The sequence below is a fragment of the Chionomys nivalis genome, chromosome 4, assembly GCF_950005125.1.
Source record: "Chionomys nivalis chromosome 4, mChiNiv1.1, whole genome shotgun sequence".
NCBI lineage: Eukaryota > Metazoa > Chordata > Mammalia > Rodentia > Cricetidae > Chionomys > Chionomys nivalis.
This window is the reverse complement of record NC_080089.1, coordinates 75,520,824-75,534,258: the sequence shown is the minus strand read 5'-3', so window position 1 is coordinate 75,534,258 and position 13,435 is coordinate 75,520,824. Positions and strand designations below refer to the sequence as shown.

The 13,435-nt window shown below is 37.4% G+C and overlaps 1 protein-coding gene across 1 annotated transcript in view; it reads left to right on the top strand.

Moving 5' to 3' along the window:
- Positions 1-11,466, top strand: part of Fam83b (family with sequence similarity 83 member B) — a 42,517-nt gene extending 31,051 nt beyond the window's left edge. The window contains exons 2-4 of the mRNA XM_057768752.1: positions 3,091-3,255; positions 4,055-4,179; positions 9,162-11,466. Coding sequence (XP_057624735.1) covers positions 3,091-3,255; positions 4,055-4,179; positions 9,162-11,466 — 2,595 coding nt within the window. The remainder of the gene's footprint in view (positions 1-3,090; positions 3,256-4,054; positions 4,180-9,161) is intronic.
- Positions 11,467-13,435: the final 1,969 nt, after the last annotated feature.

Here is a 13,435-nt window from a genome sequence, read left to right as displayed (position 1 = left end):
GCCTAGTTGATTTATTGTAGAGAGAATCATTTCAGTGACTTTTCCCCATTTAATTTATGACAGACAAATCGAAGTGTTGATATACAGTTACAAGCTATTAGTTCTTACTTAAGCTGTTCAAGAATAAGGGCCAGAGACATTTGCTCCCATATCAGATTCTTTTTGTTTTTTGTTTTTTTTTTGAAACCTATTAGCTCATAATTTTTGACAGGTTTTTGCAGACTTAGAAATATATATCTCTTAAGTCATCATTTTCCTTGATTTCCATTACACGATTATTAATAATTTTTAGTTGTGTTTTAATTTTATTCTAAATACTTTTTATAAAATCGCATGAACCTTTTTATCTTTACAAAATATTTTATTTCTTCTGCCAGAAAAAGAAAAAAATCTTCCTGTCTCACTACAGATGATTACAGGGAAGTCAGAATCCCTCTAAATGAAGCCCTTTGAGAGTGCTGATAGCAACTAAGTGACTGCAGATCATTCACCCAGACTTATTAGGCAAATAGGTCCTATGAAGATATCTTGCTAGCTGGTTTCATAGAGGAAACCAAATAAGACTCAAAAGAAAATCCTGGCAATCATGAACCATTTTTCTGAAAAAAATTCAGGCATTTGTCTTCAGCATCACAGTGGACACTTTTCTTTCCAACAAACTTTCCATTTAAAAACTGATTTGCACTATGCATGTGTGGTGGTTTGAATGGAAAAGGCCCTCATACAATGATATGTTTGAATGCTTGCTGCCTGGTTAGGGAAACTACTGGAGAAGGATTTGGAGGTGTGGCTCTTAGAAAAGGGTAGGTGTGTCCTTATTGGAGGAGGTGAGTCACTGAGAGTGGTAGAATCTTCCAAAGCCTGGGACAGGCCCAGTCTGGCTTTTTCTATGCCTGCTGCCTGTGAATGAGGAAGTAAAACTCTCAGTTTCTGCTCCAGTGCTATGCCTGCCTGCTTCCTGCCATGATTACATGAACTAACTTTCCGAAACATTAAGCATGCCACCAGTTAAGTGCTCTCTTTCATAAGAGTTGCCTTGTTCATCATGTCTCTTCATGGCAATAGAGCCATAGCTGAGATAACTCACTTGTCTTGGCACAGTTATAAAGATTAACATCATGATCTCATTCATAAAGAGAGTTTTACAATCTGTAAATAGATAAATCTGTAGAATAGGTGTTTTCATTTTGTATATCCCAATCAGATACTTTTTCCTAGTAGGCTGCAATGAGCAGTATTCTCTTTTCAGAATTTGTATTGTATTTCATATATCAAACCTAGATATGATATTTCTTTGCTTCTTCTTTGTAGTCATTGTGGTCATTTTCTAGAGCACAGTGAGCATGCAGTATGTTCAGGTCAAACTGAATATACATCACTTCTGGTCAATGTTCTGGATCAAGACTAATCCCCCTCATGCTATGTAGCCTTCTGCAGCTTTGTAGAGCTCATGTAATTTCCAGACACTGAGTTAGGGGACAGAAAACAGATGTCTGGGAAGGTGCCAGACTTGGCTGGCCACAGATAAGCTTGTTGAAGATGTATAATCTAGTCTAGGTCTTGACTTAGTCTCTTATCTGTCACACAAGAAAGACTGGTATTTGTTCTACTCTCAGTATGATTGAATCATTCACTGACTGAGTGATTTCAATTACTTTTCCGAACAAAATCCTATGAAATGGGCTTTTGTCCATTTTCAAAGTCTAAAATAACTTGTTACATGAGAGTTCCTGGTAAATTAAAATGACTTCATATATATTGGTTAAAAAGAATATTTTGGATAGTAATGTTTCTTTATTTAAACTGTTTTCTAGTCAAAAAGTACTTCCAGACCATGTCAGAAATATATTTTAGAATTTGTTTTATAAAATATGAATTATTTTTAAAATCTTTCTTTCATTAAACACAGTACTATAAGTTAACACTCATGGATGCGAATTGAAGACATCACATACTTGAGATCATGAAGAATATCCTCAAGACAGCAAATGAGATGTTTTTCTCCTGCTTTTCTCTTCCTGTGCCCCCCCCACAACAGTCCATACATAGGAAAGCAATGGGAGGAGCCAGAGAAAGTCTGCTTCCCCCAAGCCTGATTGCACTGCCTTTTACAGATGATCTCGAGAATATATAAGACCATCTTATATAATTTAAGGATGATCTAGTGTTGTGCCTAAATGTTGTATAGGAGTAAATAAAAATGGTTTTGCTCTCCCATGATTCTCCCTCAAGTTGTCCTGTCCATAGGGAGAGAACTGCACTTCGTTTCAAGCAGACCCTGTTACTGGAATTTCTGTGCTGAGCCTGTCACACCACTCCTCGGTGTCAGAAAGCCCTGATCCCTTTTATCTGCTGCTCCATGTCCCTCAAAAATGCCTTTCTGCAAGCTAAACCAAGTTTTACAAGGTTGGGGACTTCATCTTACTGCCAATGACATTAGAAGTTGTCATTAAGTGTGCTTGGCACCGAAAGTGCTAAGCCAATTAAACCATTCTCTTTTTCTTCAAATATGATGCACTCCAGCTTAGAGGCCTGTTTTTAAAGGTGTTTCTTTCTTAGTCATATTGATCTTTGACTATTTATATTGTTGATGTTAATTTTTGCTGTTTTTGTCTATAAGTTAATTTCAGGGACACAGATACATATAATACCCTGTTCTTCATTCCTGTCTTTCATCATTTCCTAGATAGTCTTCTCTTCCACTCTTCCAACATCTTAATTCTTCAGACAGTTTCTACAATCCCACCTTTGCCTAGATGCCATCAAAGAAAAAATTTAAAACTCCCTTGCTATCTTTGGTTTATAAACAACTGCGGAAAGCATGTTTGGATTTGCCTTTAATTGTGGAAATGGCTGAGATGTTGATGTCCATTATCCTAGATTGACATGAAGATTGCCAAGTTACAGATTTGCATATATTCTGTTTTTATTTGTATGCATTATCATACTTTAGAAATGACACACGTATTTATGCATTTCTAAGTGATGTGCTTAATTGCTTCCTATTTTCTTTGATTTCTACTAAAACTAAAGCAATTTCATAATCTTTATTAGTTTTCTAAAGCTGTCTCATATTTTTGTCTTTAACAGGTCATTGCCATAGTGATGGATATGTTTACTGATGTGGATATTTTCAAAGAAATAGTAGAGGCATCAACCCGAGGCATATCTGTATATATTTTACTTGATGAGTCCAATTTTAATCATTTTCTAACTATGACTGAAAAACAGGGTTGTCAAATTCAGCGTCTCAGGGTAAGAATTCTATTCTTTTCAAATACTTTTGCTTACTGTTTTCATTCTATTCAAATTTGAGTCATGTTAAGATAAATTAGTGAAAAAAATTAAAAGAAAAAGACAAAACAATGGAGACAGAGTGATGTTTGGAAGAAGATTGGAAGGCCTGTTTGTTCTGGAATACGCTTTTTGAGAGGATGTCTGGGTATACTTGTTGCCACCAGCAACAGTTAGTGACTGTCTCACATATACAACTCTGAAACCTCTGGCAAGTGATCCTGTAATTTGATATGTGTTGCTTTGTCAAATCGCTTGAATTAGTGCTTTCACTGACATTTGACTTATGTCAAGATTTTTATGCTATTATAGTCAGAAAGTATTTCTCATAGTGAAATCTAGTATCGTTTATGAAATAATTCCATGTAAACAGAAAATATGTTCATTTAAGCTGTGTTAAAAATATTTTGGAATGGTTCTCTTTTTTGAGTATTTAATTGTAGGGAAAGGTTTGCAATTCTTAATGAATTTTTATGTGTTTTAAAAGTTTGTTTCAATTAATTGTTTTGGTGCCAGGCAGTAGTAGCCTACACCTTTAAACCTAGAGGCAAAGGCAAGTGGATCTCTGTGAGTTCAAGACCAGCCCGGTCAACAGAGTGAATTCCAGGACAGTCAGAACTGTTACACAAAGAAACCCTGTCTCAAATCAATCAGTCAATCAACGCAATGTTTTTGATGTGTTTACACTGTTATTTATTTTGCTTTTCAAAATGTCTCACTTCTAGATGTAATTTTACTTTATGTTTGCATATAATTGTAGAACATTCGAGTACGGACAGTAAGAGGCCAAGATTATCTTTCAAAAACAGGAGCAAAATTCCACGGGAAAATGGAACAGAAATTTTTGTTAGTTGACTGCCAGAAAGTGATGTATGGTTCTTACAGGTAAGAATATAGTGTTTATTTTAAGCATTTTCATACTTTCAAATAAGTTATTACATTGAAATTTTAGCAGAATCAACTTATCTGTATCTTAGAACAAAGGAAAAGAGAGGCTGGAGATATTCTGAACACTTGTTACTCTTATAGAGGACCTGAGTTTGGTTCCAAGCACCTACTGTAGAAGACTCACAACCACCATTAACTCCAGCCCTGATGGTGATCTAGACCCCCTTCTTGCCTCTTCTACAACTGCACTCAAATTTAAAAACCCACACATGGATACATACACATAATTATAATTTATTTTTAAATCTGTTTTAAAATTTGAAAAGTTTAGAATCTATAGTGTGGAGATTTGGAGACATGAGCCTTGCTAACATCTTCATGTGACTTAGGCTGTAACTTGGCTTCAGGTTCTTCATCAAAACAGTAAGGGTCTTAGCTAACTTTTAAGGTGCCTTGCAACTCTAAAATAATCAAAGTGGACTAACTCCTACAAGGGTAATGTATAATATGAATTGAGAAACAATCACTTAAGCCAGTTTGGGTAGTGTATGCCTGTAATCTCAGCATGCAGGAGGATTGCCACAAGTTTAGTGGCAGCCTGGTCTACATAGTGAATTCATGTTTTAGCTAGGGTTATACCAAGATCCTGTCTCAAATAACAAGACTAGAGCTGAGGTGATTACTTAGCCTATAAGAGTGTTTATTTCCAATCCTGATGCTTTGAGTTTGATCCCTAATACTCCCATGATATAATCAATACTCTGATATCCATATATACACTGTGGCACATGCATACATATGCATGCATGTGCACACACACACACGCACATGCACCCGCACACACACACATGCACACACACATGAACAAAATAAATAATGAATAAAATAAATATCAGACACCTATAGAAACAAAAAAACCACGCAAAATAGTTGCTCAATAGAAAATTAGATTTTAACACTTTGAAAAGTCCACCAGGAGATGTTCCTGTATCTGAGATGTTCAATATCTGAGAAAATCAGAATCACAACCTATGTTGGTCAGGTGAAGTATGAAAAGAGGCCGCTTGTTGGTTCCCAGCCACTTAGCCCCGAACTAATTACACAGAAACTATATTATTTAAAACACTGCTTGGCCAATTACTTAAGTGTATTGCTAGCTAGCTCTTACATCTAGAATTAACAATTATTTTATATTTTACCACGAGGTTCGTGGCTTGCCGGCCAGGTTCCAGCGTCTGTCTCTGGCAGGGCTACATGGCTTCTCTTCCTGCCTTCCTTCTCTCAGCATTCCCTTTAGTTTTCCCTGCCTACCTAAGTTCTGCCCTATCAATAGGCCAAGCCAGTTTCTTTATTCATTAATGGTAATCACAGCATACAGCGGGAAATCCCAGATCAGTCAGGCTGATCTGAAGTGAAGGCATTGGCTAGTAATTGCTCAATAATATCTGATAATGTATTTTTCCTAAATTTGATACCAGTGTTTTTATATAAACAAGCAAATAATAACTCCAGGAAATGCTTCTAAAGCGCAGGTCACTAAGTTATTATAGGCCTATCATAGAAGACATTGGCATGACTCCAGGGAGCTATGGAAGGGAACAGACCAGAGCAGCAGAACCTTTGCCCTTTGATAAATCTAAACATCAATAAAGAAATAACCTTGAAGTCCTGAGAAAATGCCTCAACTTGTACTTTTCTTTGTTTATATGAAATTAGCGTAATCATGGGACATACTACATGGCCTGTCTGTGCAATTTCACCACTCAAACGATAATGCTAACTATTATTTTAGGACTGTCTTTTAATCATTATTTTCTGCTTGTGTTTGCTGTAGGCTCAAGGAACTCCCCCTCCTTTAAAGCTGTTTGGTGTTTCCAAATGAAATCTTGTAAAGACCAGAAATTATAGCTAGAACTTGAAATTAATGAGTCATTTTAAAGTATCATTATATATGTATATATTTGTTCAGACATACTTAATTTTAAAGAGTTTTTAATTGAGTTTTTAATTAAGATAGAGTTTACTTATACATGGTATTTCTTATTTAAGTACATCCAATTGCTCTGTTTTCACCCTTTGACATGACATTTAACAATATTTTTAATACTGAATTTGCCTCTTTGTTGCACCAATAGGAATTGATAGTAAAATGTTTTGATGACTGGAACTGAGCTACTTAGGTCAATATGGGTAATTAATTAAATAATTGATTAAATGTACTTAATTTTTTAAAAGAGAAAAGAATAACCAAACTAAGCTAACCCAAATCTAGAAAGTCCTTTTAACCCTAGGTCATGGTGAGGAGTGGAGGAGAATACAGTCTCTAAGAGCAGAGAATATTATGGGTTCATAGAAACCCTTTTCTAGTAACTCCATTATCTATATTATTTCAAGAACCTTTTAAATACACTTCTTTTAAAAATTATCAGTTGTCAGTCATTGTCATTTTGTTCTCCATTTTCCCTGTATCATCTGTTGTACTGAGAACTCTTATATAGTACACTTGAGTATATTTTGTGCATGGAATGTTTCCTGCCTGGACCCTCACCTTCCTGTTTGTTTCCTTAAATGATTTTTAATTTCTTTTACTTTTTTGAGATTATTCAAAATTACAACATTTTCCCCATCCCATTCTTCCCTCCGAACCCTTCCATACACCCTTCCTTGCTCCCTCTCAGATAAGACTGAAACAGTGACAGGTCTGGGGAGAACGATGGGGCATAGAGTTCACAAACCGGATGTAGTAATCTGGTGAAGCTGGTGTATGCTGCAAACCAACACTGGACATTGATTCTGCACATTCTGAGAAGCTCAGCTCTGACAGTGTAGATTTGTAGCTTTTGCCTTGTAGATAACACAAGTCACCCAAAGTGACAGAGAAGCACAGAAGGTCCCTCCCAAATCGTACGACAGCCTTGTTGCTCATTCAGATTCACCTTTGCAACACTCAGCTGAGTATCTTATCTTAGCTTACAATTTATTACAGCATTCCGGAGGAACATCTAATATTCTGTTTTCTAAACTCAACTCTTGGGATTATTTTAGTTCATAAGCGTTGGGGTTGTACTTTAGTCTGTTTTCCTCCTTATAGTAAATTCAATCCCTGATCTTTCAAGTGTGTACTACGAACAACCACTAGAGAAATCATCCCCAAACACTTCTTTCTCTTACAGTTTATCTGAATTCGGGGGCAAGTCCTAAGTCACAAGCTTTCCAACTTACCTACATGCCTCGCAAGTTCCTCATGTCACTTCTTTATACCATATAACTATAATCTGGTGTGTGTATGTGTGTGCACATGCATGTGCACATGTGTGTGTGTGTGTGTGTAGGACTAAACAGCGGCAGTTTCTGCTTCCTCTGCTTTTCACTGTGTTTCTTCCGAAGACTCCCACTTTCTCTGGGGAACCCTGCATACCTGCTAATTTAACATTTATTCATTACTAACTATTTTCAGCATTGCTTCATTCATAGCTTCAGTTTGATTGAAAAAGAATTTTTTAAAAAAAATTATTTTTATTTTTCTACTTTTGACCTCATGTCAAAAAAAATCTTTCTTTTCTCTTTTTTCTTTCTTTCTTTTTATTTCTTTTTTCTGAGACAAGGTTTCTCTGTGTAGCCCTTACTCTATAGGCCAGGCTAGCTTCAAACTCACAGAGATCGGCCTCCATCTGCCTCCTGAGTGCTGAGATTAAAGGTGTGCACCATCACCTAGAAAATTTTTTTGACTGTTGATTTCCATTTCATTAATCTTAAGTCATCCTGATGGCTCACACATTTGCATAAAGAATTTTAGTAAATATTCCTCTCATACTATGAATTCGTGAGAAGTAACACATAAATTTAGCATCTCAAGATGACAAATCCCCAATGTATACAGTGTCATTTGTAATATTTTACTAATTTTTACTTGGTACATTTAGGAAATATTTATATTAGTATTTGTTTTCCCTATGTAAATATCACATTCTCCATGTAAATACTATGACATATATAAATATTATATTCATTCAGTATAGAGTGTTTATCTCACATTGTTTTTCAATAATCTTGAGTGTGTTATATACATTCTTCGATATAAATAATATTAGCAATTTAGTTTTAAATTTTTAAATTGTGACTCTTTCTATTTAACTTAGGTGCTCGGAGCCCAAATGCAAAAGCTGATATGAAATTTCAAGATTTCCCTCACTTCAAAACTATGTAGGAAAAGGGATTTAAAGTTGTATAAAATATGGTGAAATCATTATAAACTTCAATTTCACAGAAGTTGTAAACCTTCTTCAGAAGTCCCGGCTGGCATTTTAAATAGCATGTTTTATGGGGAACATTGTAATCCTGTATAGACTGAGTGCAGTGAGCTCTGTCCAGCAACCACTGAGGCAGCTGCCCACAGTTGCTCTATTTATAGCTCTCTGCATCCCAGATTACAATGAATAACTCACAGAGATCAGAGTCAAAAAGAACTGATGCTCAAATTCATGCATTAACACAGATCTTCTGTGCTTTATAGCATGTCAGGGCATTGCCACAATGATGCTATCCATGTCTTCGGTGTAAACATGAGGAAGGTAGACCCCGCATCAGGTGGCTACAGCTTTACATCCAAGTCTCTCATGTTTCTCTCTAATCCTGGATTTTCCCACACCTACTGGGGTGGAATATGCAAATTATAATTTTTTAACTCCATAACATTATGATAGATGTAGATTCAAAATATACAATCACTTTTCTTAGTGCTTTTGGAAAATAGTATACAAATTTTTGAATGGACTTAAAACCAGATGTCAAGTAGCCTTGTTACTTAAGAAGACGTATATGTATTAGTAGTAATGATAAAAAATATTCTAAATTATGCTAACCAAGAAAAACAAGAACAAGAATTCCGTCATTTTAAAATAACATTTTCAGTGAAACTGTATGGTGTCATTAATCCTTGACCAAAATTAAGTTTCTTATTTTTTTTTTTCTGTTTTCAGCTACATGTGGTCATTTGAAAAAGTTCACCTCAGCATGGTTCAGATCATCACAGGACATCTTGTAGAGTTGTTTGATGAAGAATTTCGAACACTCTATGCCAGGTCCTGTGTCCCAAGCTGTTTTGCTCAGGAAGAATCAGCAAGGGTGAAACCAGGCAAAGCTCTGTGGGAGAATGGCATTTACCAGCGGTCCATTTCTTCATTAGCTTCTGTTTCCAGCCAGAGAAACCTTTTTAGTAGACAAGACCAAATTCATAAAATAGACCCTAGTTACTACAAAGGCAGAGGGATGTACACCCTAAACGAACATGACAAACACAGCATTAGAAATCACGGATACAAGCCTCATTTTGTTCCAAACTTCAATGGCCCAAATACAATTCGACACTTCCAACCCAATCAGATCAATGAAAACTGGAAAAGGCATAGTTACGCTGGGGAGCTCTCAGACACAACGCCATACCAGCTGCTCAACAGAGCTCTGAATCGGACTAATAATGCGCCTGGACAGTGGAGAAGGCCTTCAGACAGTCTTAGTGTGGCATCCTCATTACGGGGAGGCCAGGCAAGCCAGAAAAATATACCTGCACAGAGTTTTGCTGATCGGCTTGCCCAGAGGAAAACAACCAATCTTGCAGAAAGGAATTCAAATGTGCGGAGGTCATTTAACGGGACAGATAATCATATCCGCTCTTTACAGCAACGGATGCCGACTCTGGAGAGCACCACAAAGTCGTTCCTGCGCACCTGGAGGATTGACTCCTACTTAAATGATAATTCAGAAGCCCCACCTGAATCAGATGGCTCCACTCTGGGTGACAGATTCGAAGGCTACGATAGTGCGGAAAACGTGAAAGCCAATGCAGCCTATACTCATTCAAGGCTGCGTTCCTCGTTGGCGTTTAAACCAACTTTACCTGAACAAAAAGAAGTCAGCAGCTGTACAACTGGCTCCTCTAATTCCACCATCATCGGTTCTCAAGGAAGTGATACACATAGTGAGGTCCAAGAGAGGTCCACAAATGCACTTCCCGTGACAGAAAAACCCTTGCCGGAGTCAATCCCCAAGCTCCCTACTCAGTCAGAGGTACCAAAAATGCACAGCTTGCAGGTTCCCGAAAGGCAACCAGAGATCTTAAACCGAACAATGAATGGCCGAGCAGAATTAAACAACTGTATATATACAAACCTGTGTGTAAATAAGCAGACAGAGAACACAAAAAACCAGGAAAAGGAGAATCTGCTCAAAAGGCGAAGTTTCCCGTCCTTTGAGCACTCAAAAGTCAATTTAGAGCACGGCAATAGCAAGAATTATGTGTATAGTACCCTTACCAGAAATCGAATTAGACAGCCGGGAAAACCCAAGCAGGATGTGCTGATGAGTTCTAAGAGCATGCACAATGTGACCCACAGCACGGACGACGAGGAAGAGGAGACTATCAAGAGAGACCCTCCAAGTGGCTCAGCCACCAAATCTATTTCCATTGCTGCTTTGCTTGATGTGAATAAAGAGGACCCCAACAAAGAGCTTACTTCTAAGAAAGAAGTTAAAGGCTCCCCAAGTTTTTTGAAAAAGGGGTCTCAGAAGTTAAGATCCTTACTTAGTCTCACTCCGGATAAGAGAGAAAATCTATCCAAGAACAAGGCGCCCGCGTTTTATAGAATGTGTAGTAGTTCTGACACTTTGGTTTCTGAGGGTGAAGAGAATCAGAAGCCCAAAAAATCCGAGCCCAGAGTTGATTCATCTCCTAGAAGAAAGCGTTCCTCCTCATCAAATTCTCAAGGCAGCATCCACAAGAGCAAGGAGGACATAGCAGCTAGCTCATCTCCAGGGGTAAATTCCCACACAGAGGAAAGTAGGAGAATAGCACCTTCTCCCAGACCTGTTGAAAGAAGGCTTTCAGAGAGAGCAGGAGATGCCTCTGCCCCAAGATTTAACACTGAACAGATCCAATACCGTGATTCGAAGGAGATCAGCGCAGTCACCGCCCCTCAAAGACGGCCAACCTCTTCTCCGGTACTAAAGTCCAGCGAGCTCCTGAGATCTCATTCAACCAACCAGAGAGTTTACAGTCGATTTGAGCCATTTTGTAAGCTTGAAAGCTCTATTCAGTCAGCGAACAGCCTGACAAATACCCATGCCAACCGCCCAGAAGTCAAAGCCACAGCAATGGGCAGCAGTTATGGCAGGTCCAGCCCGATGCTGAATTACAAGACTGGTGCTTATCAAACATACTCCCCCAACGAAAACAGGTTCCGAGGATTTATGCAGAAGTTCGGAAACTTCATCCACAAAAGCAAATGAAATACTTACATTTCAAATTGCAATTGAAATATAAGATGAATGTGGCTGTTATATTTATCCAAAGAACACTGCACAGATTTTTGTACCATGCCAAAAGTGTTCTGTATTAGAATTGGGGCACTATGCAGTGGTGTAAAGAAAAGTTAATGTTTTGTGGTAAAATTAACTGTACGTGGTTAACAGGCAAGGAACTATTCCAGTAAATAAATTACAAGGTTGTTTGTAAATGGTGATAGCATTTAAAAAAAAAAAAAGATGGGATTCATTGTTTTCTATCTACTAAAAATCTTAAGTATTTAATTAGAAGAAATTTCAGGGAAGAAATTACATTTAGATTTTTGATCATTTTTTTTCCAAAGTCGTCACTTAAAAATACTTCGTATTACTTGCCACCGGTGCTTTGTGATATAATTTGCAATTTTGTTTTCATTTTTTTCAGAAATATAAGAAAACAGAACAAAGTATTTTTTGTTGATCAATTCTGTAGAATAACCTGATATATTTTATGGTTTCAATATCTTTACTATGAAGCATTGCACAAAAAAAAAGAGTGTTATTTGAGTTATGTAGGCCAGCGTGTTTTATTGAGCCCAAGGTGTGTTTGCACTTAGATACATCAGTCTTAAGCATCAGCCTTGTAAACTACAGACACACACACACAGGCTTTATTTTATAACTCTCAATAACTGTGCAGTGTTCTGCTTTGCACTTTTTCATCAGCTATCCATTTTTTATAGCCATGCCTTAATTAAAATTTAAAGGAAGTGAACACAATATAGGAATCCTCCCTTTCCATCTATAAAAACCTTCTAAAGCTGTTAGATTCTGCCAAATCTTGTGTTAGATTGATAAGCCAAATGCAGAAATGTTTTGTTTGAAAACTTCACCGTTTTAAAGTTTGGGTTGAACGTGGTATAATGGCACACTCTTTCATGAGAATTAGATGTAGCAATGAGAACCAAGCAGTCTCTCACTATGGTACAGCCACGCTGGATAGAAACATCTCCATGCCTTAGCTTGATGGTTATGTAGGTCATAAGGTACCATTTACCATTCTTAAAGGAACAAAAATCGTCCTGTTTATTGAAGAAACTTGAACATGGTCTTGTTTTATGCATGGCATGTAGAATTCAAGAAGCAAAAGACAGTAAGGTTTCTCTGTGTAACAATACTGGCTGTCTTAGAACTTGCTTTGTAGACCAGGCTGGCCTTGAACTCATAGAGATCTGCCTTACTCTGCCTCCCAGGTGTTGAGATTAAAGATTTGTGCCACCACCGCCCAGCTTCAAATTGTCTCTTTTAATATTCTCAGGAGTACTAAGCAGAACACTGTGTTGTTTTGAAAATGCAAATTCGTTTGATACTATCAAATATCAACACTTATTATGGTGCTGAAATAATTTACCTTAGAAGAATCCTGGTAGGAGTGACTATAGAATGGAACACCTAGTATTTCCTGAGCACATAACCATAACCGGGTCCGGCCTTACAAACATGTTCTGTCATGTGTTTATGATAACATCACCACTATTATTTACAAATTATTGAGATTTCAGTTGAGATATGAGACTGAGATAATGTTCCTAGTCACATAGCTAATAAATAGTGGCTCTACATTATAACGTTTCTGCATGACATTAGCATTCTGTCCAACTAGTTCAATACCTGCCCTGTTAGAACTGAAGAAAGCATTTACTTCCTAACTAGGAATCCACCAGGAAAAGTTTAATCAAATTTCACCAGACAACAAGGGCACACTGGGATTAAATGGTTATAGTAAGTCAAGGTAGAAGAGGAAGGGGAGAAGCGATTCTGAGGGATTTCAGCAGGGCCAGTTTTAATTGCTTTGTGCCATTTTTATCTCTTTTTTGGCCTCTGACAATGAGAACAAAGGAGAGGGAACCAGAGTGGGTTGTAACATTTGGGCTTCAAGGAAGCGAAGACTGACTCTGCAGAGGGAGGGAGGTGG